At 51.2% G+C, this 26,440-nt stretch overlaps 1 protein-coding gene across 1 annotated transcript in view; it reads left to right on the top strand.

Annotated features, from left to right (window-relative positions):
* Tspan18 (tetraspanin 18) overlaps window positions 1-26,440 on the top strand; it is a 133,779-nt gene that overhangs the window by 88,585 nt on the left and 18,754 nt on the right. Inside the window, exons 3-5 of the mRNA XM_029472728.2 lie at window positions 20,951-21,032; window positions 22,817-22,889; window positions 25,230-25,424. Coding sequence (XP_029328588.1) covers window positions 22,827-22,889; window positions 25,230-25,424 — 258 coding nt within the window. The 5' untranslated portion in view covers window positions 20,951-21,032; window positions 22,817-22,826. The remainder of the gene's footprint in view (window positions 1-20,950; window positions 21,033-22,816; window positions 22,890-25,229; window positions 25,425-26,440) is intronic.

Here is a 26,440-nt window from a genome sequence, read left to right on the forward strand (position 1 = left end):
TTAAAGGTCTCCTCACATGGGTCTGACAGGGTAACAGTCACACAATAACTTTGTCTGTGCCCTCCGAGGCTTAGAGTTCCAGATGGCCTAGCTGTGGAAAAGCCCTACGAGAGATCTCCATGCAGACCTATTGGATTCCAAGCCATTCCACAGCCTAACAGCAGGAACCTCTTGTACCATGACTCCAAGCTTCAGGGGCTCCTCGTCCACTCTGCAGGAGACCTGGGGCTCCAAGCCAAAGGGTGGAGATGCTTCTTGGCTGGACAGTAAATTGGAGCCTCAGGGTCTAGGAACTGGGTTTGAAAACCAGCTAGGATGCTGGCTAGGAGACACTGAGAATGTCATGTGGGAAGCAAGAGTACAAGTTAGAGGACACAAGTCCTCAAAGCAGGCCAGCCTGGTGTACCTGGGGACTGGATGAAGGCCTGGTACAGCATCCCTGCCAAGCCACTTCAGCTGGAGCCGACCGGATCTTCTCTCAATTGCTTCTCTCTATTATTTCTCTATTGCTCCAGGGAAGGCCTGTGGGAGGCTTACTGAGGAGTTTGGTCATTAACTTCATTCCCTAACTGCTTGCAGGATTTCTGTGGCTTGTTCTGGCTTGGTTCTTGTCTCACCGTCTAGTCTGGGCCAGCCTCGAGATCACCATCCTCCTGCCCCCACTCCCCCATCCCCCACTTTCCTGGTGCTCACATTTGGGGAACACACCACAGCAGGCTTCATGGCAGACCCTGAGTCAGATATTGGCTAAATTTCTTTTGTTTTTGACATAAGAGCTCATGATGTAGGCCAGGCTGGCCTCGAACCCTGTCCTCTTACCTACAGCTCCCAAGTGCTGGGACTGCAGGGCCCATGCCTAGCCTCTGTTCATTCATTCATTCATTCATTCGTTCTAGTTTCTGCAGGTGATGACCCCAGCCTCTCTGTCCTCCAGTTTGTCATCTGTGAAGTGACAGCAAGGCCCCTCCCAGCTTTAATTGTGTTACCCCAGTCAGTAGCCATCCACATACCTCTCTGTGTTCCTCTGCCACTCCCAAGGGAAGCACACATAATAATCCACTTTTTTCAGAACTCATGTGCTGATCTGATGTGCTTCCCAGAGTGCACACTGGTGAGGCATGCCAATGCCTTAATTATTTAGATTTTAGTCTTTGTTATTGTGTGTGTGTGTTTATGCATGTGTGAGTGTATGTATGTGTGTGCACATGCATGCATACGTCTGCACACATGTGCTAATCAATGCACATGCAGAAGTGAGAGGACAAGCTTTGTAACTGTCCTCTCCCTCTACCATGTAGGTCCTGGGAAGTGAATTGGGCCTCAGGTTTCATGGTATGGTGGTTTGAATGAGAATGGCCTCCATAGGACTTGAATATTTGGTTCCCAGTTGGTGGACCTGTTTCGGGACGTCTAGGAAATGTGGTCTCTCTGGAAGGAGTTTGTCACTGGAGGAGGTCTTCGAGGTTTCAGAGTCGCTCACCATTCTCCGTTCCTGATCGCAGTTTAAGATGTGAGCTCTCAGCTGCTGCCCTGGCTGCTGCACCTCCCGCCCATGATGGTCATGGCCTCTTCTCCCTCTGAAAGCATAAGCTCAAAGAAACTCTTCCTTCCAAAACTTGATGTTTTATCACAGCAACAAAATAGTAATCAAGACAGGCGGCAATCGCCTTTATCTGGTCAGACATTTTGTCAGTCGTTAGATTCCAACTTGAACATTTTAAGCAGGATTTGGTGCACAGGTTATTCATCTAAGCTCCCAAACCCGAGTGTTGGGCTGGAAAACCACCTCCTAATTACAGGGGTTAATTTCTTCTCCCCATTGCACTCATTCATTGGTTCATGAGATGCTACACTAAGCCCTTAGCATAAGCCTGGTACCTGAGAGTCACATAGCTTCCCCTTAAACAGAACTGAGTGACTCACTGAGACTGCAGACCAAAACCCTGGGCATAATCCCACTGCCCTAGCGACTCCTAGAACTTTCATTAACCCCTTCTTGTCTTTCTAGACTAAAGTCTGAGTGAAATTCCTGGGCCTAAAGTGTGAACTGAGCAGCCAATGCCAGTCTCTGCTCTCTGCGTATGGAAGGGAGGCAGCAAGACTTGGTGGCCGGACACTTCACTCTCGATACTTGGATCCTAAATTAGAAAGGGTTGGGATATTTGTAGACAGCACAAATATAGAGGCTGCAGAGTTTCCTTCCTGGCCAGCATCCTCCTGACCCCTTCCTAAGGACGATGGGCATCTCTGCCCCTCTGACTCCAGCAGTGTGCAGAGCCTGGTGTGTGCAGCATCTGTCAGTGGCTGGTGGATGGATGGGGCCAATGAACAGATTACAATGGCTCTCTGCAATCTGTGTTTCCCCAGTTTCAGGCCATGTGTAGAGATACTAGTCTCCAGCTTTGTGTCCCTGTGACAATTTGATTTTGCTCCTGGAGAATGTCATTTGTTTTCCAGTAATGCAGTGGACAAAGAACAAATGGCTTTGAGTTTCTCAGTTCCTACATCAGTGTCGGGAGGCAGCCTGTGGTGCTGGCTGTCAAAACTGGGAATTTAGGCCCAGCTTCCAAGCAGGAAGACCTTGAACCAAATCTCATAGTGTCCAACTCTGGAGGGCTGTGGTAAGCTTTAAATTAAACCCTGTGCTCAAACCAGGGAGGGGTGTTCATGGGCCCACTTAAACTGTTACATAAAACACTCTTCCTAATAGAGGTCAACCCTGTGCTTTGCATTTTAAGGTAAGATATTTTATGAAAATTATTAAGGAGAAGCAGAAAGGATACCTCAGTGGTTAAGAGCACTTGCTGTTCTTGCAGGCGACCTGGCACCCACACGGAGTGGACCGCAACCATCTCCAGTTCTAGGGGGCCAGAAACCCTCTTATGGCCTCCACATGCACTCATGCATACCCACGTAAACATAAAATTAACAAGTGCATCTCTTTAAAAGTCATTAACAGGATTATACATGTTTGTTTGTTTAAATTTCAAAGACAGTTTGGTCTTGTTGGCACACACCTTTAATCCAAGCACTCAAGATGCTGAGGTAGGCAGATCTCTGTAAGTTTGAGGCAAGCCTGGACTACATAGAGAGTTCTGGGACAGCCAGAGCTACATGATAGAGAGGACTTAGCTAAAAAAAAAAAAAAAAAAAAAAAAAAAAAAAAAAAAAAAAAATCCAAAGAGGGCGGGACTAAGTGGGTAACATGCTCACTGTGAAGGCATGGAGACCTGAATTTGACTCTCAGACCCCATGTAATGAAGCACAGGGACATGTTTATATTCCCAGCACTTGGTGACGCGGAGACAGGGGGATCCCTGCGGCTTTGGGGCCAGAGAGCACAGTCTTCTTGACAAGCCCCAGCCCAGTGAGAGACCCCATGTCAACAGAGGTAGCTGGCCTGAAGAATGGCATCTGAGCGAGGCTGGCCTTCTGCCTCCACGTGTATACACACACGTGTCTGCATACTGGCTCACACCCGCCACACATACACAAACAAAATAAAACAAAACAAATTCAAGCCATTTGGAGGGTTTAACCTGAGAAGCAAGAAACCCCCGTGTCACCTTGCAGTTCCTCCATGCCCACTCCACAGCCACGTTCTCTCTCAACATGGGGCTTCCCCAGAATACAGTGTGTCTCCGTGGCTTCTCTTGCTAAGATCAAGGACAGGAGCCAAGTCACGAGCAGGCCAGTTAGCCAGTGGGGACATGCTGCCCAGGTCATAAGCTGTTAGAGCAGACAGTTCAGAACGGTCCCATAGGAGTGGGGCGGCTCCGCTTCCCTGTACCTTCAGGCTATGACCCAAGGCCCTGAGGCCTCAGAGACCTGGGAAGGGCAGAGCATAAGGCCAGCCACATTTTTCTCAGGCTGGGAGAGCCAAGTAGGCAGAAGCGGCCACGTGTTAGGTCTTTCTCTCCTGTCACATGTTCTAGGTCTCAGAGCTGCCCAGCTTCCTGCAACCTGGCGGGACAGCTGCTGGCCACTCGCCACCTGTGGAAGGTCTGTGCTGCCACACTCAGGGTCTTCCACTGCCTTTCTGGGGAAGAGGCTGAGGCTGAGCGAACACAGTTGGTGCTGAAGGGACACATAGCACGTTTGAATTTAGCCTGACACTGTCACCGTGCTCTTTCCTAAGTGGTAGGCAAGAGGAGGGAGTGGGAGAGTAGGAAGCAGGTAGACCTCTATGCGGGGTCCGTGCTTTCTCCTAGGGATACTAAGGAGCAAGGGCAAAGTTTATACAGAGGAGGACAGCTGATCTGTGCCCTTGGAAAGGTGGTGGGAAGCCAAGGGCAGTGGTCACGAGTGAGTCACTGAGGCCCATCAAGGGTAAAGGCATTTTTGGCATCCAGAAGCTGTCACTGCAAGGCCTCCAGCCAGTGTCAGCTTCTTTGGAACAAGACAACCCTGCAGGTAGATGGGGGCCAAGACAGGGCAGATCTCAGATGCTCTTTATCAAGGAGGAGCCCTGCCCTATGGCTAGAAAGTTCTTTCATGGATGGAGCCTGGAGCCTTTGTGTTGTTCCTCCTTGTCTGAGGACTCTGAGCTGACCATAACTATCGGGCCCTGCAGTAAGTCTTGGTCCCCACTGTTCCCCCAGAGCAATGTTCCCCCAGAACATTGTTCTCTGTACCTACTTGGGACAGAGGAGATCCATGCTCCAGCTGCACTTCTGGGTCCACAGCCTTCAGTAGGGGCATTGTAAATGCCAGAACAGACCGCAGCTTCCCCAAGATGGAGTGGTGGAGACCAGATGAGGTCCAGCCAGACTGGGCCCGCTGACCTCAGCATGTTTAATGACCGCAGCATGTTTAATGGTAGTTACTCTTCTCTTGGCTGCTACCTCAGGGAGGAAGGGTGTGTCTTATCTCTAGGTTTGGGGGATGCACCCATCATGATGGGAAGGGTGCAGCAGCCAGGACTTTATTTGTGGCAGCAGGAGTTTGCAGCTTAGCATATTCCGTCTCAGTGGATCAGGAAATTCAGGGCTCAGGCTAGAAGCTGGGCAGGTTATCCAATCTTTAGATATTGTGACGAAGCCTTGTCATCTACAGTGTTCATGCATGTGAATCTCGTTAGCCACAACTTAGCCATCTGGGCTTAGAAACCTCAAGCCCAGATGCCTCTCCACCAACAGCGCCTCTCACCGAGGACCAAGTATTCAAACACATTACACAGGTAAGAGGAGCTGGCAGAGGAAGACCCTAGTGCAGCCCCTTCCTTAAGATGCCAACCTCCTTCTCTGGGCTCTTGAGTCCAGCTCTTGGAAGGGAATGGGCTGGGTAGAGGGACTCTGAAAGACCAGGCTCTTCTCGGGGCAGCGCAGCTGAACTCATCCCGTGGGGAGCCCAGCCACAACAGGGAAGAGGGACATGGTAAAAGGTGATCCAAGCCTGGCTTTTAGGGCACTAGCAGAAAAGAGGAAGGTGGAGAGCCCAAAGGTCAGAAGTAGGCAGGGGTAAAGGGTCACCCAATTGGACCAAGCAGAGGCCTGCTTTATGGCATGGCAGGGTTACGCAGAAGGGTTACACAACACAGTCTCCTGCATGCAGCCACTGCCCAGGCCAATTTAGGCTAAGGTGAGTTGGCTCAGAGCCCATTAAAGGCAACTCTGGCCCAGGCCTGGGGCCCACCTGTGTGTGTTCAAATGTCATATCAGCTCCATCCAACTTTTTGCTGAGCTGTGACTCCAGCTAGAAGGTGCCAGTCAGGTCTCAACCTCCAGTCCCTCCCTTGGGTGGCTTCAAGTCTTTTTCTTAGGTGACCCAGAATGTGTAACTCTCTAGGGGAAAGGTCTGGGAGGATTTGTCCCTCTGAAGGCCGCCTGACTGGGAAGATGTCCAGGTAATCTCTTTTGACTCTCTGAGGGGTGGGCACTGAGTCTCTGTTTACATAGCTCCAGCAATGGCCAAGCAACAACTTTCAGACTGTTTTGAAAGTTACGTCCCTGCTTTTCACATCTGTCACTTGCTCTGTGTCTCAGTCAGGAACTTACCTCCTGGCCCTCGGCACCTTCTTATCTGAAGTGGACTTGGTAAATGTCACCCTCACCTATAATCAGATCCCTGCTATGTCAATGGACACAGAGGGACATTGAGCAGGGGGTCCTTTCCTACTCTGTCTGCAGTTGACTCTGGGACAACCTAATAAACACATATGTTATTTAACAATAGCAGACATGTTATGCTCTGTACCTTTAGCCCCCACAGTAGCCTGGTGAGAGGAACACTCTTTGTATGTATCTTCATTATGCAGATAAAAAAGGAAGGAAGGAAGGAAGGAAGGAAGGAAGGAAGGAAGGAAGGAAGGAAGGAAGGAAGGGAGATACTAAAGCACAGAGAAGTGAAGTGACCTGCCTAAGACCACACAGCATCTAGTTAATTATTCAAGCCATATTTCCCAAATGGAGTCTGTCTGGGCTGGCCACCTGCCTCTGCCCTCCAGAGAGTCGGTCTTGTAGACGAAACAGAGCTGTGAGGAGGCTTCTCGGAGGAAATCAGAAACAAGACAGGAGGTGGGCTTGGACTAGAGGTGGGAAAGTCCATGGTGGAGGTTCTTGAATGATGGCAAGCTGATGGCTCTGCAGTCCTATGGCAGCATGAGGCCCCCTCATGGCCTAGAGACCTCAGAGCCTCATGTGGCAACTAGGATTCAGGTTGGTTCTAGGACTTTTTGGCAGGAGTCTTTCTATTGCCTAAAGAACCCAGGAGCAGGCTGCTAAAATGATTCAGCAGTTGAGTGCTGACTGCTCTTCCTGAGGTCCTGAGTTCAATTCCCAGCAACCATATGATGTATCACAACCATCTATGAGGGGATCTGATGCCCTCTTCTGGCATGGCAGAGCACTTATACATTAAATAAATAAAATAAAATAAAATAAAATAAAATAAAATAAAAAGAAGATTAGAAGAAGGAGGAGAAGAAGAAGAAAACGAGGAAGAAGAAAAAGGAGAGGAGGAGGAAGAAGAGGAGAAGGAGGAAGAGGAAGAGGAGGAGAAGCAGCAGCTAGGAGCTCCTATCACCCTTCAATGGCACGTAGATCTCTGATAGATCTCAGACAGACACTATTGTCAGGGGACACATGACAATGGCAGGATGTCAAGGCAGCCCCAGGGTCCTGTATCCCCTGTGGGTGTACCTGTAGAAAGAGGAGTGTATAAACGCAGGGTAGGTGACCTGGTGACTTTCCTGTTGCTGTGGTAAAACACCATGACCACACACCTTATAAAAGAAACAGTTTAACAGAGCTTCTGGTTTCAGAGGGTTAGAGTCCACAATGGCAGAACAAACACATGGCAGCAGGAACCACTGAGGGCTCACACCTAGAGACAGCACTGTGGACTGCAGTGGGAGAATTTTGAAGCCCCAAAGCTTGCTTTCCACAAGGCCACACCTCCTAATCCTTCCCAAACAGTTCTACCAACTGGGGACCAAGTATTCAAACCATTCTCATTCAACCCATTACAAGGAGTAAGCCTTTGACTGGGAGTACAAAACCTAATGGGAGTAATGGGACTGGAGGGGTGTGTTGGTCCAAGGCTCTGGAAGAGAACTGGTCATACAGAGGGTCCTGGAAGCCCCCCTCTATTAGTTGTTTTCCTATTGCTGTGATAACAACATGACCAAGGCAACTTTCAAAAGGACTTACAGTTTCAAAAAAGTGAAAGTCCATCATCATCACCATCACCACTACCATCACCATCATCACCAACACCAACACCATCATCACCATCACTGCAAGGACACATGGCAGCAGGCAGGCAGGATTCCTCTGAGCTGGGCTGTCCCAGATTGGTATTGCTGAGTCTACCCAGCCACACTGTACTAAGCCAGCTAAAGGATGTCCTTGTGCCAGTCTTAGCTCCCACCTGCAGCACAGGAATGGTATTACCCATTGCCTTGCAGTCTCCAAGAGCCCTGTGTACAACCTGGGCACATATGTCTGGCCCCCTGGCTAACTCCTACACACTTCCAGCCTCTGCTTGCTCAGCTGTGGCAAAGGTGAGATAGCACAGTGCAGGCCACACAGCAGTGTCATGACTTTATCCCTGGGCATGGGGCAGAGAGCACAGGCCTCTCTGACCTCCTGGCAGTCCCTGGTCTGTCTGCCTTTGTCTCTGAGTGACATGTTCCTCCCATCTGTCAGGGAAGAGTTTGATATCTACCCCCTTGGCAAGGGGCTATTCTGTGTCCCTCATTGTAGTGCTTTCTCCTCAATATATATGGTAGTGTGTACTGACCCCAGGAAATAGATAAGCAAACAGGCACAGAAAAGGTGATGAGTGACCTTGGGTCACACAGCACCAACTAATGCCAAGTCTGTCTGGACGACAAGGTTAAACATTGGCCATATGTCTTCCCAGGTCTCCTTCTAGAAGCATCTGAGGCAGAACTGAAGTTGGTGAGGTGGGAATAGCTGAAGAAGTCATGCCTGCTATCTCAGTATCTCAGTGTGGGCACATTGTTGCTTTAGTTCAGGTGAGAGCCAGCTGTGGGTAGGTGAAGGCTGGGGAAGACTGGAGCTGCTTCCATGCAAGCCAACTTCATGATTCCTGAGAAGGTACCCAGTCCTCAACCACAGGAGACCTGCTGAGTCTGCCTCCCCACTCTATGTGGCTTTTTCTCTGGAACCTCACAGAAGAAGGTCAGGGTCCTTTGGGCTCAGTGAGACCTGATGCTACTGCCTACAATCACCAGAAGATGCACGAGGGGGTCAGACCTTGTAGTCCAGTAGCTTCCCCATTGCTCTGGCTTCCAGGCCTAGAATACAGCTGCACACGGGAGAAGCTCCAGACCCCGTTCTTGTGGTCAGCTAACATTCTGCTCCTGGGCCTACCCAGCTCCACCCAGAGCCCCCTGCCCCATGCATGCCTCCTCCAAGCACCAGACCCTACACCTGCCCACCAAGTGCCCAGAGCTGTATCTTCAAGCAGGGCTCCCAGCCTGCAGATGAGCCTAGTACAGGGTTCTTTGGTCCTCTCTGCAGCTCCTGGCCTGGACTGGCTAGCCTTCAAACAACCCTCTCTTACCAAGAGAAAGGCTGGACCTGGGTCTCTAAATGGGGGCTGCCAAGGGCCCCCAGGAATCTCCCTGCTCCCTCATCCCTGGCTTGGCATTCACTCAGTGTGTTAAGGGCTACTGAATCCTGGGTTTATACAGGGATCTTACCCGGGCTTTATGACAGCCTAGAACTAGGTACACCTCTCTCGCAGATTTGGGCTATCCCTTGAGTCTAAGTTTCTGCTTTCCTTCTGTGAAGTAGGCACTGTGACACTTGCTCCTGACAATCTTTGAGAAACCTGTGCTTCCATGCTGCTTCATGGCAGCGCTCTGCAGTGTGATACGCTACTGTCAGGAAAATGAGGCCCGGGTAGGGAAGACCTTGACAAGTCAGCCATTGGGAGAGAAGTTGAGCCCGGTCCCAGTGTGCCCGCATGGCAGGCCCTCAGTGGCACCAATACTCTTGAAGGACTCTGCTTGAATGCTCACACCCAGTCTGAAGTACTGAAGAGGAAGGACAGAACCCAGGCTTCCTGCCTCCACCTCCATGAGCCACTCTGCTCTCTGCAGGCATCACAGTGATCTGTAGTCATGAAAGCAGGGAGACTGCCCTGGCTCACTCTCGTGAGGGGGATAAGAGTGTCCGTGTCTGTCTCTAGAGACACAAACAGGGAAGACAAGATGGAGGGTGAGGACTGGAGGGAACCTGGCAGCAAGGCCCCAGCCTCTCCAGCCACTGTGCTGTAAGTCACCCACATGGGCCACCTTTGCCACCATGACTTTGCTGTGTAGCCTGGGGTCTCTGATGCACACCCTCAGCTTCCTGGATTTAAAATGTGGACAAGAACTGAGCAGAAGGGGCCTCTGCCTATACTGGGGAAATCAGGGAGGGCCTCACAGCAGAAGAGACATTATCGTGGACCTTGCAGAGTGAGCAGGTGTTCTTCAGGTCAACAACTGGCCTTCGGTATTCTAGGACCCGCCATAGCCTCGGGGTACGGAAGTTAATGCGGCTTGGACAATGGTTTAATTTCATGCCATATATATGATCTTTGTTTCAAAGATTAGAATAAATGTAGTATAAAGAATAGAATTGAGCTGGGCGTGGTGGTGCACCCCTTTAATCCCAGCACTCGGGAGGCAGAGGCAGGCAGATTTCTGAGTTCGAGGCCAGCCTGGTCTACAAAGTGAGTTCCAGGACAACCAGGGATATACAGAGAAACCCTATTTCGAAAAACAAAAACAAACAAACAAAAAAAAGAATAGAAATCCTAGGGAGTCAGCTAATATTGGGCATTGTTTTGAATATAAGTAAGAAAGACATCAGTTGCAAGATTTCTCTAGATCCAAAACAGAACAAAGAAAGTAGAGAGCTGTCTCTTAGAAGCCCAGTGGTCCTGTGAACAGACAGGGTTCCTGGCTTGGGGCTAAAGGCAGTGGAGGCACTGGGTGGACCCACAGGAAAGCATAGCCCTTGGAGGAGCAGAGGGGACTCTTGGTCCCTAGGGAAGGGGCTCTGAGTCCAAGTCTTGTGGGATGAGCCTGGTCAGTTTCCTGTGCTCTGGAAAAGGGACTGTCTAGCCAAGCAGCTGGGGGAGGGGCTCCAAAATGGCTTAGCTATGGTTTATAAGCCAAGCTGCTGTGGGCTGTGCTATCTGGCAAGGGACTTGGTGACACTGAAGTCACACTGGGATCATACGAGGTCTTTCCATGGCTTCAAGATGTGGGTCCTCTAACAGCCACTGGCTAGAGTGGGGTGTGCCATACAAGACAGGGGACAGAGCCAACAGCAGCACCAATGCTGGCACGCAGTGAATGGTCCTCCATCCTTCTCAGGGCAGAGCCACAGGCTCAGGGCCCTCTCCTCTGGCTCATGCCACCACCGGCTTTCCCATCTCCATAGCCATTTTTCTCGTGGGACCCAGTTTCACCATCTCCTCAGCCGTGTGAAGCAGTCAGAGCAGGCTGAGCCATCTTGAGCTTCTGTCACAGGTCCCTTCTGTCCCTTCTGTCTCTTTGGGTCTGTGGTCATCCCGAGGGAGGGAGACAGGGAGGAGGCATGAACCGGACCTCAGCTGAGCATCCCAAGGTGCTGAGGAGGCTCACAAGGCAGTGCTTTACAAAAGGGGGCTTGGTCCCCACAGGGCTGGGGAGCTCCTCCCAGGACTCAGAATCTCAGCACTAGCACTGGGCTTCCCACAATACCCAAGCACTCTCCAGATCCGAAGCAGTAGCTTTGCCGTTAACGTTAAACAACCGTGGATGGATTTTGAGGTAAAATGAAAAAGAAAAAAAGGGCTGGTGAGATGGCTCAGTGGGTAAGAGCACCCGACTGCTCTTCCAAAGGTCCAGAGTTCAAATCCCAGCAACCACATGGTGGCTCACAACCATCCGTAACGAGATCTGGCGCCCTCTTCTGGAGTGTCTGAAGACAGCTACAGTGTACTTACATATAATAAATAAATTTAAAAAAAAAAGAAAAAAGAAAAAGAACAAAAAAACAGTTCTCATGAATGTGTGAAGTAAGAGGAAATTAGAAGCGACTGTACACTCTCATTCTCATGTTTGGACTGAGTTTTCGGACATGCAGACATGTAGGGTGCAGGCTCTGAGGGACAGTTTATGGGATTCAGCGTCACTATATCACAACTCGGCTGTTTCCATGCTGTGTGGTGTCAGGAAAGCCTGTCTACCTCTCTGATCCCTGATCTCTCATAGTCTAAAGGAGGTGAGTGTTGAAGCCTTAGAGTCAGACTATGTAGCGAACCTGGAACTCATACTCTTCTTCCTTTGTTCTCCCAAGCGCTGGGACTACAGGGATGCCCATGCCCTGGGACCACTGCTTTCTTGGCCCTCACAGTTTGTGCAGCCATGGCCAGATCAGAGCCTATGAAAGAGGCCATACAGAGAGAGTCCTTCCCTTTCCTCTTTCCTTTTCCTGGCCTCCACCAGGCCCTCCCTCTGCAGCAGAGATCACACTCAAGGCGGGGATGGGTCAAAGGATGAAGTCTCTCGGCCCTCTCTGAAGTGACAGGACCCCTAGAGGGGATGGAGCTGGAAAGGAGGCGTCTGTCACACACACAGTGTGTGTTTCTCATTTTCCATGTTTTTCAGTGTGACTCCCTCATATACCATGTTCTACAGTGTGTGTTTCTCATTTGCCATGTTTTTCAGTGTGACTAGCTCATACCATGTTCTACAGTGTGCCTTTCTCATTTACTCTGTTTTTCAGTGTGACTACCTCATATACCATGTTCTACAGTGTGCATTCTGTGATAAGGCCAAGCAAGCACATGTATATTGCACAGCAGAGAGAATCTCAGAATAGTCTAGGAGCCAAGGAGGGAAGGCCTGGCAGGCTGACTGTAGGTCACAAATGGGCTCATCCCTCATCAGCTGGCCCTGCAGTGCCCAGGCCCTGAGACATCTGCAGTCTCTGGGGCTCTGACAGGAAATGATTTGTCCAAGCTCACAGAGCATCCACAGGCAGGGCTGGGCCCACTCAAGATGGCCTGCTTTGAAGCCTGCTCCTTACCCCCTGGCACCCAGCAGAAGTGCAGCCATGTTCCTGTGGTCACCACAGGAACACCCCACAGGCATTCAGAGCCTGTGGGGTCTTCCCATCCCCCTAATTAGCCCCCTCAAATCTTTCCTCTCCCAGTGGGGAGGCTCCCAGATCCCCTAATCTCAGCAGGGCCCTGCTTTCCTCAGGCCACCTCAGTAAGTGGCTTTGCATAGTGATGCCCACATGCAGAGCCTCTAAATGAAAGGCAGCTACCTCCCTCTGGGGGGTCACAGCCCCAGAGCAAGGTTAAAGGACTGATGTCCTGGCCCCACAAGGCTTCAATAAGAGATGTGGTCCAGCTGAATTGGTATGAGGCCATCCATCTGGCCAGGATGAGGTTGGTTCCTCTCTCTCTCTCTCTCTCTCTCTCTCTCTCTCTCTCTGTGTGTGTGTGTGTGTGTGTATGTGTGTGTGTGTGTAGAAAGGAGAAGGAAGACCAAGGACTCAGAGATAAAAGTTACATGGAGCCTACCACCAGGGTCCCAAGGCCAAGAGGGTAGAGCCTGGCAGTGCTGCAGAGGCAGCTTGCTGGCCTTGGAGGCTACAGTTGACTGTGGATCCCCTTTATCTTTACACCCTTGGGAACTGTGAGAAAGTTCCTATTTTGATTATTTGGGAGCAAGGCAAAGGTGCTCCTGGGGCCTTCCATCGGCACCTGGCTGGAGCTTACATTGGGCATACTCTTGGAGATAACATCATTGCTGTCTTTTACAAGCATTGTGAACATGTGTGTGACATTGACTACCCAGCTAAGATGTGTGTAACACACACATACACACACACACACACACACCATGTGGCCCTGTGTAGGGGGTGGGCAGTAGCAAGATTGAACATTCCCAACAGATTGACATCTCAGTGCTCCAGTAGGACTAACTCTTAAACCCTGAACCTGCTGAGTAGGACCAGGGTTTGGGCTGGCCTTGCATTTTAAGGGATGAGGTCTATTCACTGCATGTGCAAATCATGTGTCCATTTCCAGAAGGACCATTCTAAAGCCTGCTGGCCCTGTAGAATGCTCTTGAGGAACTGAGACCTGAGGCTGTGCCCCAGGGGCATGTACTAAAGTCCTTCTGAAGGAGTGGGTGCAATAGCTCTCATCAGGAGGACTTCCCTGCTTCCTCCTATGGGGACTCTGAATGTTCCCATGATCTGTGGGACTGCAGGGATACCTGGGTTCAGAACAGCTAAGGTCATAACACGGTGACAAGCCAGGAAGAAGATCCCACTGGAATATCCACTTGATCTTTGTTCTTGTCTCGCTTAGGTTGCTATAGAAAAACAATCCAACTGAAAGCATCTTACAGAAGAAAGGCTTTGTTTGGCTTACAATTCCAAGGTTCCATCCAGCATTGCAGAGAACTCACAGAAATGAAGAGCTTGAGACAGCTGGCCACACCATATCACAGCCAAGAACAAGGAAAGCCAATGTACCAATACTGCCTGATTGCTTCCATTTTCGGGCTTTCTTTACTCTTATGCAGTTCTCAGCCCAGCCTAGGGAATGATACTGCCTATAGTAGACTGGGTCTTTCCACATCCATTAACAATCAAGACAATTCTTCAATTAAGACTCCCTTCCTTTATAGATTGTGGCAAGACCCTGGTCTCCAGATTGCCACCACATCATGGACTTTGTAGTGGGCTTTCTAAAGACCCTGTGTCTTTAGAAAGTGTCTTTCCCTGCCAGATGGAACCACACTTTTATTTTTTTTAAATGATGACCTACGAGCTGTGCTGCTCAGAGCACATCACTTCACCTCTCTGATCTGTAAAAGAAACATAATAATTATATCTACCTCATGGATTATCATGGGAATTAAATGAGCTACTAGATGCAATGTTGACATCATGCCTTTAGTAAGCACATGTGTCCCCTCCTCTCACTGTTGACACCACCATTCCTACCTCAGTCCCCTTTCCTATACTCATGTCTAACCCTTGTGTCCAAGCTGAGTCTCTTATTGTATCTTAAAATTGGAGACCACTGGTACAGCCCCAACTCCTGCTCAGACTTTCTCTGAGGCTAGACTATCACAGAGCCAGGCCCACTTTGCTCCACTCCAGCTCCCTGTAATGGTGTTCTCTGGCAGGGCTGATAGGCTATGGCCCAAACCATACAGCAGCAGGGCCTCAAGTGAGTCTTGCCAGTGTCAGAAGTCATCACCTCACAAGCTTTGGCCCCACCTCTCTTGTCCCCTTCAAGTACTTCCCTATCCATCCCCTGGCTCCTCCCGACTGCTGGCGGTCTGAGGTAGAGCCAGGTAGGGACCTCTGTCAGTTCTCCAGAAGCACAGACCAAGGACCCAAACAAATGATGGCGGTGGTGACAGCCACTGTCTCTGTGCCATACTTCCCCATCTGAAAATCTGAAGCGTGAAGCTCCTGGAGAACTCATGAAGCTGGCTGGGGTCAGGGTATTCAAATAATCCAAACCCTGAACAACTCAGAAATCTGGGCTGTCTCTGGTCCCAGGCATGCTGGATAAAAGCCAGGATGAAGGAGGAGACCCAGCTAGAGCTCTGTCTGAAAGAGCCAGCATCTTCCCCGTCTCTGAGTGGCGTGGGAATGGAGGCCAGCCCCTGTCTGTCTCCTCCCACCCTCCCCTACCCATCCATTCCACACGTCTTTCTTGATGACTCCAGGGAGTAGCTGAGCTGTTGCTTTTAATTTTTAAATTTATTTTATTGATGATGATGATGATGGTGATGATGATGATGATGTTGTGCTGGGGGTGTACATGCCATAGCCGTCATATGGAGTTAGAGAGCAATGCTGTGGAGTCACTTCTCTCTACCTTGATGCAGTTTCCAGGGAGCTAACTCAGGGTTTAGGCTTGCATGGGCGGGTGGCAGGCACCTTCTCCCACTGAGCCCCTTGGGTCATGTGAGAACAGATGTAGCTGCACTGCAGGTCCGACCTCCTGCCTTTACTATCCAGTGAGCCCTCTGGGGCCTGAGTTCTGCTTCTGCTACTAAGGCTTCCTGGCCCTGGGCTGTGGGAAGCCAGCTGTGGAGAGATTCATCCCCACCTCTGGAATCTGAGTTTCCCTGCAGTCCAGGTAAGAGGAGGTGAAACTCCATACAGATAGAGGCAGACGGTGAAGACGACAGAACAGTGATAGGCCCAGGCTGAAGGAACTAAGATATCATAGTGGCAGGAAAACTGAAGGCCAAGTGCCTGGGCTAAAGCAAGCAAGTCCGGGTGTAGCTGTGCCACCTAATCTGGGCTCCTTAACCTGGTCCCCTCTCCCTGCCTGGCTGTCCTAAGAATCAAGTGAGAGCATGAAATGAGGGGTTGTCAGGGAAAAGGATTGGTGCAGGGTTGGGCTGTGATTGAGCTACAGCAGGTGTGACTGTGGTTAGATAACAGAAGAACCTGAAGAGGCATGAGAATGAGGCTGTCCTCTCAGGTCTTTGACATGCATTGGCTGTTTAGAGACAGTGCTAATGTATGCCTCAATTTCCCCATCTGTGAAAGGGAGCTGGGACCTGTTAGGTCTGTGACCATGTCTCCTGTTTGCTGCTGTGAGTGACTGTCTGGCACCACTGACATGGCTTCTGACAGGCAGGCTGTGTAGAGAGCACTGGCTTGCAGTCTGCTGCTTGGTAGCTGTGTGGCTTTGGGCAAGTTACTTCACCTCTCTGATCAGCTCCTCAGCTATCAGGAAGGGATGATGATAAACCTGCTTTGTGGGGTTATGGTGAGACTCGGATGAACCATGTCCAGGGAAATGCAGTTTCCGTTTCCCACCTGCAAGTGGGGAAATTCCTTCAGGACACCCCCTTAGCCACCCCATCATGTTTTCTCAGCTAGCACATTCCTTGTCTCTCCCTCTGCCTGACTTCCCCGGGTCACCCGTCTGAGCCTGTCAGACATATCACAGCGATGATGACCAGGATCCTTTTCCTGTGGGGGTTGGGAGACAGCTCCATCAGGAATTCCTGGGGTCTCCTATGCCCCCTCTCTCCCAGTCAGACCTGTGCCCCTGCCCTCCCAGTTCCCAGGCTCCCTTAATACCCGTGAACCCATTCACCATTTTCAATCGTGGCTGTTGTGATAGGCCAGGTTGCCCCAGCAACAGCACCGAGTATTTTGGGATGGATCACTAAGCCTTTCAAAGGGTCTCCTTTCCAACTCAGGCTCAGAGAGATGAAAGACAGAAAGGGAGCACAGATGAGGGTGAGAGGAAGCAGAGGGCCTGCTGAGCAAGGCCTGAGACCAGGGCCTCTGCCGCTGAAATGCACCCCAGCACCCGGAGTGCCAGGGAGTTACTTCAGCAGGCTGGCTGTAGCTAGAGGACTTGATCTGGGGGAAAGAACTTTTGTCTCAGTAGCTCCTCCAACCTGTAGTGTGTTTGGTCTAATGACACCATGTCTTCATCTGAGACCCAGGAATGCCATCTCCCTGTGTAGACAACCCAGTGAGGTCAGGGTGCCAAGAGCTTTTGCTAGTCAGCCGAAGGCAAAGAACATTGTGAGAAGGACACAGGGTAAAGGGTCTAGAGGTGCGGGCTGTCGGAGCTTGTGGTTCTGGACATGTGTGCAGCTCGTGAAATGAGGAGTTAGAGACAGTCCCCATCATGTTGTGTCTTTGAGAATGCTCTGGTGGGAGGAGCCCTGGGAAGTGTCTGAATGCAACAGGGGGCCATGGCAGAGCTAGAGCCCCTAGGCTCACAGACTTGTAATGGGGCCTCCCAGATGCTGCCTTGCCCCCGCAGCCCTGGATATTCATGGCTCAGTGATCACCCGGCAGGGAAGGCTATCCTTTGAATTCAGTTTCACTACAGTGGCCCTCCCCTCAGGCTCTGCTTCTCTGGAGCCTAATTAGGCTTCCACCCTCCCCTTTCACTGAGCCTGCCCTGTGCCATGGGCAGACTCCCCGGGATTTCAAGCCAATTGCTTGTTTACGAGCCCAGCCCGTCTGTCTTGGGAAGAGGCCCAGAGGCACAGCCAGTGAGCCAAAGAGCCACCCCCTCCCCCCCCAAAGCCAGAACTGGATGGCCCCAACCAGTTGCTGTGCTCACAAGTGCCTTCCATGTTAGTGCCGGTTTAAGTGCCCATCTTGGCTGGGTATCATTTTATCCATTTCTGGGACTTTCTAACCACTTCCAGCCTTTGGGGCTTCATTTCACCCAGGATAGTGATTAACATCATGAACTTTACTGAGCTTTTGGGAGGATCAAGTGAGCTTGCAGGCACTGGCATTGTCAGCAGTTCATTAAAAAAAAAAGTGAGTGTCCCCCCCACCCCCGCCACACACACACACCCAAGACCTCCAGGCACGCTGGTGCACTTTATTCTGGGTCCTGCCTGGCATGCCCAGGCACTCTGAGGATGTGGCTGTCAATACTGCTCTCTGGGGATTGGGTTAATGGTCTCCACTAGAGTCCAGTGATGGTGGCAGCGGAGGGAGAGCACGGCCGCCGGCCTCCACTGGACCAAACCCAGGGTTGGTTCTGTAGATGCTGGGAGAAGAGTGACAAGGAAATGAATGTACTGTGAATGTTTGCAGCTAATCAGCCTCTCCCATCCTGGCAACAACCACGGGCGGGGGCGGGGGGGGAGTTGGAGCTGAGAATCTTCAGGTTCCAGGTGAGAGGTGCGGGCTCCCCCAGAGGAGAGGAGACAGGAGACACCAACCATCCTCAGCTTGAGGGAGTAGAATCCAAACACTAGTTGCACCGGGACCCAGCAGCGGCTCCACCCAGGACCACAGCGCCCTCTGCTGGCACCGGTTTGCACAAGACAAGCTGGGCCTGGCTGTGCTGCCTCAGAGGTGCTCTGGGGGTACTGAAGGCAGAAGGAGTGATTTATGAACCCAGCTATTCTTCTTTCTCAGAGCACCCCTCCTAGCCCCACATCCCTGCAGATGGGCTGAGCAGCCATGTGGGGCCAGGAGAGGGGCAAGATTAATAAAGCTGTCTGGCCCAGGCGGGAGCCTGCTGCGGAAAGCCCCAGGACACTGCAGAACCTCGGCCCCATCCCTGCCCTCTCTGGGCCTAGGGGCTCCCATCTGTCGGGACGGCAGGGCCAGGTCCTGCCCCAACAGTCTCCAGCTGGCTCAAGGGAGGGTTTGAGCAGCGTTTCCAGGCTCTGTGCTCAGCTACTTAGCTCAGGTCAGAGATTTTGGCAACTAAGGCATGGTTCTTCCTCTCTCAGGAGCTGCCTCTGCCTCTGTGTCCCACGGGCACTGTCTTTCCAGGAGCTCTGGTTTTTTCAGTTAAATTACATGCTTCTGGTTATACCAATGCCGAGCATGCACTGCATCAGTGGTCCTCCCCACACCCTCCTCCACTCGGGATACCAGGGATCTGGGTGGGGCATCCCTTTACTCATGGTGTATAATGACACTGAGGACCACAGTTCCTCAGCCCTCCATGTGTCCCCTCTGGCACTATGGATTCTTTCAGCCACCTTTGGTTTCAAAACTGATCATTTCAGTTCTCCAAGTGACTTTCCCAAGGTCTCAAAGGAAGGCAGGGGCTGTCCCAGGCTCTGAAATGAATGGAGCCACATTTTCTAGGCAGATGAGAGCTGGATTGTGGGACAGGCTTTCCGGGACAGAAGGAAAGGAGAGTGGGGACAATAGGGGTGGGGTGACCTCAAAGATGGTCTGTGTGTCAGCAGACAGCACACATGTAGTGGAGGCTCCTTGGTGAGGAGGTAACAGCTAGCCACCCGCTCCTCCTGGACACTGGGTTGCCCCCCCCCCCCGTGTAACCTTCATTCCCTACCCTGTATTCAGACAAAATGATACAGAACTCAATTAGGGCCATGGCCTGGGTTGGTAGACATGTGTGACGGTGCTGTACCAGGGCAGGGATCAGGCAGGGGAAGAGGAGGGCTTAGGAAGCCATGACCCAACCCTGTTTCCCTAAACCCCATGGCTAAGCATGGAGCCACAGAACCACAGCTCCCAGAATGGCCCCAGAGCTGTGACAAGTCAGGTAACTTCCTTCATCTTGTCCAGTTAATGATCTCTGGTGAAGTTCTGTCTAAAGCTTTTGGGCTTGTCAGACCTGGAAGCCCTCTCTCTGCCCTTCCTGAAGTTCTTCCCTTTTGTAGCTGAGTCCTGCCAAGGCAGAAGTACAAAGACCTGAACCTCCTACCAGGACCAATTTTTAGGGAATCTTTACCAATCAGGTCAGGTAGGATGGTAGGCAAGTGGATGGAGGGATGGATGGATGGATAGATGGATGGATGGATGGATGGATGGATGGATGGATGGATGGATGGATGGGCAGATGAATCCTATGAATCAGTGGATTGGTGGAAGAGTGAGCGAAAGGGTGATAGGAAGAGGGAGAATCTGTCACCCATAATATACCTCACTGACCCCAAGTCAGAGCATCTAAACAGGTCTTTTGAGCTCCGGAAATCCTCTTGGGAAGGACTCTTGATCCCAGATCCATAGGTGAAATACAGATCTTCTCCTGGGTCTGTTGTCCAACACAGCCTGTAACCAGATATGGACTGTAGAACTCCTCACAGGTGTGATTAACACAGGTCTCCACAGAATAAGCCCAGTTTCCTTTGCGCTGTTGGGATCTGGCTCTCTCGATGAACCTTATAGCAAATCTTTTTTTTTTTTTTTTATTACGTATTTTCCTCAATTACAGAAAGGATGGACCATCTAGAGACTGCCATATCCAGGGATCCATCCCATAATCAGCTTCCAAACGCTGACACCATTGCATACATTAGCAAGATTTTGCTGAAAGGACCCAGATATAGCTGTCTCTTGTGAGACTTATAGCAAATCTTAATGCTTTAAAACCAAGAAAAGTGTGCCAGGCAGTGGTGGCACACACCTTTAATCCCAGCATTTGGGAGGCAGAGGCAAGTGGATTTCTGAGTTCGAGGCCAGTCTGGTCTACAGAGTGAGTTCCAGGACAGCCAAGACTACACAGAGAAACCCTGTCTCGAAAAAGACAAAAAACCATAACCAAAACCAAAAACACAAAACACAAAACAAAACAAAACAAAAACAAGAAAGGCTCCCTGCATCAAATTCTCCCTAAGGGGAGCCTGTGTCAGGGGGTAGGATGTGGTGGCATGGCCCTGCTGCAGAGACATCCTAGCAGGTGCCCAGATGGCATCAGATGGGTGGCCACCCAAGCCTGCCACCTCCTCTTAGTCTAATATCAGTTCAGATATTGATGAAGACACAGCTCCCGTGCAGTCAGCAGAGTACAGGGGGCTGCTATGTGGTCAGGAGGTAAGCAGTGTAGCCCTCCCCAGGTAGCATGGCACAAAGTCTCGGCAGCTTTTCCTTAGTGCCTCGGGCTAGTTAGTGAGCCATTGCCTGGGTGCACGTCAGGAGCAATGCACTCATTGTGTCCCGATGCCCAACAGCCTGTCATGATGAACTTTCTCTTCCAGGACAAGCTGGGCTGCTGAGAGACATACCTGAGACCCTCTAACTAAGAGATTGCATCCCGTTGACTCCTGAAGAGCTGCCCAGGTAAGGTGTCCCCTTACACTGTACCCCACTGTGACTCTGTCCAATCTATGTATCTTTTCTTGTAGTCCCCCTTGCTCACTCTCTTCATCTGTCCCCTCCAGTTTCTTTCTTGAGTACGGGTCCCCGTTTCTGGGTTGCTTACTCTTGCCTTTTTGTCTCTTTCCCACCATGCATGCATGCATTCATGCATTCATTCATTCATTCATTCATTCATTCATTCATGAAGTTGTGTTAACTGGTGCCACTGTGTTGGTCTGTCCCAGACACTGAAAGTGTATCAGTGACACTGGTCATGGCTTGATGCTTCTGAGTAGCCACACAGCCTCTATAATGGGCAGTGCCTACACAATGCTGTGCTGCCCCAGGTAGGACCCATCACTGGCTGCCTACATGGCATGGTCACTGGCCACATTACTACTTCTCAACTCTTCGGAATGAATGACGACTTCCATACGATGTGCTAGTGACATGAAGTATCCCAGACCAATTCTAAGCTTAGAATTGTTAGTTGTGTTTGACAGAAGCACCCCTCAAAGCCCCAAGGTTTTATTCTACTTAAAATAGTAATTTGGAGGGCATGCATCTGTAAGCATAGGACCCTCGTGGGCTTGGGGGAGGGATCTCTGGGATAAATATACAAGCCCTGGACAACAGGTCCAGGCTGTCACTCCTGTCTCCCTGGGTTGTCTTGTAGAAGGGCCATGTGGAAGCAACTCCCAGCCTGCTCTCCGCTGCCCTTCCTCTGCCCCACACCCCCAGTGAGAGGCCTGGCTTCACACCACATCACATTGGCCCTGGACGCTGGCCTTGCTCCCATCCTTCCGGGCCAAGACTGAAGGACTTTATCTATGTAATCCTGTCTTTGTCAAACATCCATCATTCTCATGGGGTTTGTTCTGCAGTCATGCAGACCAGAGAACTCTGCAGCAATCTGAAAAACAGGGTCTCCTCCTCGGGGGACTTTTCTTCTCCCAGTTCAAAACACTGGCCCCTAAGCCAGCTGGAGATAGAGGGCTGAGTTCTGGGCTGTGTCCGGGTGTGGGAGATACTGCACATAATTAGGGTTTGGCTGGCCTTAGGGAACCCGGTCAGAGAACAACTGACTACAGCTATGCTTCCCAGTGGAAATCCCCATCCTTCTACAAACCTGAGTTGCTGCAGTGAGGTCCCTGGTGTTCAGCAAGCATCTGGGAAAGAGGGAGGCGATGGCAGGATGGAGCCTCTAGCCAAATATGGAGGGATGGACCCTCCAAGGGTTAGGCTTTTTAATCCTCATCTCGGCAAGTCCCCAGAGAGTCCAGCATTTCCAAGGAATTTGGGGTCTAGACCCTAAAACAAACTCCACGGAGATACTGAGGGTGGTAGGACTGGTCTGTCCTCGAAGCCTTCGTTATAGCTGTTCCTCATGTCCTGTGGGCTTGGTGGAGTGAGTATCACAGAGGACCGACATTCCAGAGACTGTCTCTAGGTACCTATTTGTGCGCGTGCGTGCATGTGTGTGCGTGTGTGTGTGTGTGTGTGTGCGTGTGCGTGTGTGTGTGTGTGTGGTATATGAAGTGTGCAATGTGTCTGTGTGGTGTGTGGCATGCACCTCAGAGGAGGGTGACAGACCAGAGCCAGGGAACTAGAGGATGAGAGTTAGGGACCCAGATTCAAGCTCCATCTGGTCTCACCCAGTTGCAGATCTTAAAAGAGGATTGTTACTAGGTCTCCTGGGGGCTGGGGCTGGGGCTGGGCTCCACCTGAGTGTCTCCAGAAGGATTGAATGGCCTTGTGTTTTCTAGGTGAAGAACCATGGAGGGCGACTGTCTGAGCTGCATGAAGTATCTGATGTTTGTTTTCAATTTCTTCGTTTTTGTAAGTGCCTCATGCCTCCCTCCTGCCTCTCTCCAGCCCCTCCCCTGGGTCTCTAGCCTCTGCTGATGACAAGGCTAGCCTTCTCCCTGAAATAGCCATAGAAGGCTGAATATCCACAGGCAGAAGTGCCTGACCAGTAGGTCTCCTGGGAGACCTGGCACTGACTGCCCTCCTCCTGAGTCCCCACCCCCACTCCCATCACAGTAGACATTTCAGTCAGACCCTGAGATGGGACAGCCTCTGGCAAAGGATATGCTAGACAGACTAGGAAGATTGTTCATTTACAACCCAAGTTCAGTCCCAGAACCTACATAAAAAGCCAGGTGTGGTGGCACTTGCTCATTACTCCGGCTCTGAGGGACATCCCTGAGGCTTTGCCTAACCCAACACTGTCTCACAAAACAGTGTGTGTGGCTCCTGGGGAACAACACGTGGGATTGACTTCTGACCTCCACACACACACACACATGCACACGTGCACACATGAATATGCACACGTGCACACTCACACACATGAATATGCACACATGTGCACACATGCATGTGCACCTGCCCACCCCCACCTCCACTCGCAATCAAGCAGTGACCTTGGAGCAGTGCAGGCCAGCCTTGTAATTGAAAGCGTCTCGGAGGAGGCTGACTTGGCACCCCAGCTTTGCAGCCTGGAAGCACACTCCACCACTCAGAACCTCAACACTGTCCTGTCTTCATGACTCACCAAAGTGGGCCTTTTGAAAACTTAGCAAGATCAGTGAACAAGGTGACACGAACGTGGCCAGTATAGTTCTCCCATCTCCCTCCAAACTCTGGTCTGGGTGTGAAGGAACAGAGAGGCTCTGGTATCAGGCAGCCTGCCCCCTGCTAAAAGGCTCTCCAAGGCCCTACTCAGGCCCCCAACTCCTTTCAGTAGCCAAACCCCTTCCCCAACTTCTTGGACCCCATGGGCTTCCTGACCAACCCAGGCCCTTCACCTCAGGCACCACTGCTAACCCTCTCAGGACAGTCCTGGAAGAAGAGTCCCTTTGTTGGCAGCAGCAGGCTGTCTGCATATCTGCCTGTCCATTTTCATACCTTTTTGTGTCTCCCTGGGATCCACTCCCTGGACCTTGGGGCTAAGCAGCCTACAGATGGGAAAGTGGCTTTCTCCTAGCTGGGGACCCCAGCCCATGCTGGCTATGCCTGGACCTTCCTTGTCAGCCCTCAGCAGATGACTATGGAACCCCGAAGCCACCCACAGTGATGAGAGGAGCAGACCTTATTGGAAAATTTATAGGGAAATTGATCAGAAGTTAGGATGTAGCAGACGACCATCAGTGCCAGCCTCTCCTCTGGCCTGCTCGATTCTCCAGTCTCTCTACTCACCATGCCCGACACACCTACCAACTAATGGCTCTCACCCAGCTTTCCACCTCTACCCACAGCTCACAGACCCCCTGAAGCAGCTAGAGCCATCAGGGCACCCTCCCCCCCAGCCCACCAGCTGTCCCTCACCTGAGCCACCAGGAACATCAAGCCCTGTTAGTCCCATATTCAATGTCAAAACAGTTCTGCACACAGCAGACCCACCTCCAATCCATCCATACCCAGGAGAAATGGGAAGTCTTGCCCACTGAAATCTGCCATCACTGCACTGCAGGGGCTGCTGTATGAGGCGGGAATTTGAGCGGCTGATTAAACACGATGGTGCAAAGGCTCAGAAAGAGTCAGCTGCTTAAAGCCACACTGCTAATAAACAGCAGATATGGCCCCTGCTCCAGCCTAAGTAGTTTCTGTCCCACGATAAGCAAGGCACCAAGAGAGATGGGCCACACAAAGACATCAGTGAGAGGCTTTGGGGCACACATTTAAGAATGGGAGCTCATTGGGCCAACCCTGCCCCCTAGCGTGGCCACTGGGAACTCAGCTTCACCTTCAGAGCTTGTCCATGGAGCAGTTCAGTGTCAGACAGACCTAGGCTGCAGCCTTGACTCTGCCATGAACTTGAGAGTCATTGGCCTCCCCTGGGCCACAATGTGGAAACCTCACAAGCTTGGGTCTGTGACATTTAAGGAACATATGAAAGTCACCAGTAAGCCCTTAGGGGCACAGTGTTTCACGGATGGCTTGATGTGGCAAATGGGTTAGTCATCAGATAGAGGGGGGTGCGAGCTACACTGAAGGCCAAGGAGCTCCACAGAGGCTCAAAGCTGCCAGTGGGCCTTGGAGATCTGGGTTCAGCATGATGAGATACTGCCCAACTCTGCCGGCTCAGGCTTCACTCGGGGGAGGGGGGCGGTGTAGAAGGAGTATCTGACTTCACCATCTGTCTGTCCTCTTTTCTTCATGCCTACTGACGGACAGCTGGGAGGCGCTTGCCTGCTGGGCGTTGGCATCTGGGTCCTGGTGGACCCCACCGGCTTCCGAGAAATCGTGGCTACCAACCCCCTGCTGACCACCGGTGCCTACATCGTACTGGCCATGGGTGGTCTGCTGTTTCTTCTGGGCTTCCTGGGCTGCTGCGGGGCTGTCCGAGAGAACAGGTGTCTGCTGCTATTTGTGAGTGACCCGTCCCCCACCCTGACTCTACCTGTGTGTGGCTGGTCTGGGGGGTGGGGGGTGGATAGAAGGCTGTTGACTCCCAAGCCCAACCTGGATTCAGAAACCAAAATGTTCTTCCCACTAGGGTGGTTGTCAGCATAAAGGCCACTGGGTCCTGGGATCTGGGGACGTAGCTCAGTGGTCAAGTATCTATATGCCATGCACAAGACACACTTACTGTGGTCAGTGGTCTGGAAGCCCTGTGGTGACTATTTGCCCGCTGCCCTGCAGGAGGTTGGTGCAGAGGCCACCTATTATTGGAGCACTGAATTGTCAGGCCATCTGTTACTCAAGAACCAGACAGTTATCCCACCCTGGGTGAGGAGGCCTAAGGTCAAGGATACTGTTCTAGAGTAACATGAATCAGAAAGAAAGTTTGAGAGAGCTTGGAATTTGGCAGAAGTAGGAAGATATACTTTGGGGGGTCAAGATGAACATGAGTGTGAGAGTGAGGAACTTGGTCCACTGAGGCTTCTGAGGTGGGTGTGAAAACTGAGTCTGCCCAGGATAACACTTGAGCTTTTTGATAAGAAAACTGCTCTCCACTTCTGTAGGCCAATCATAGAAAAAATAACTAACCACATTCTATTACCCTTGGTTTAACTTTGGGTCTGCTCTGAGTAGCCCCAAACTCAAGGTGGCTGTTTAAAGATAGGTGATAGCTAACCACGCAGTCACAGGCTTACCTTTTAGCTTGGGGCCAGGATGGAGTCGGTGACTCTGTCACCAGGAAAGAGTCAGTGACTGTCTTTACTATCACCAGGAAGGAGTCAGTAACTGTGTCACCCGGAAGGAGAGTCAGTCAGTAACTATGTTACTGTGTCACCAGGACAAAGTTAGTAACTATTTACTGACACCAGTTTGCATTTTGGCTTTGTGGCCAGCTGAGAGGCCCAAGCTATTCTGGTTCATTCATGGCTCAGCAGTGACAAGCATTTTGAGGCTGCTTGGTTGAACATTAGTGTTGGAAGATT

Source organism: Mus caroli, unplaced genomic scaffold, assembly GCF_978045245.1.
Source record: "Mus caroli unplaced genomic scaffold, Mus_caroli_1 scaffold_2, whole genome shotgun sequence".
In the NCBI taxonomy this organism is placed as follows: domain Eukaryota; kingdom Metazoa; phylum Chordata; class Mammalia; order Rodentia; family Muridae; genus Mus; species Mus caroli.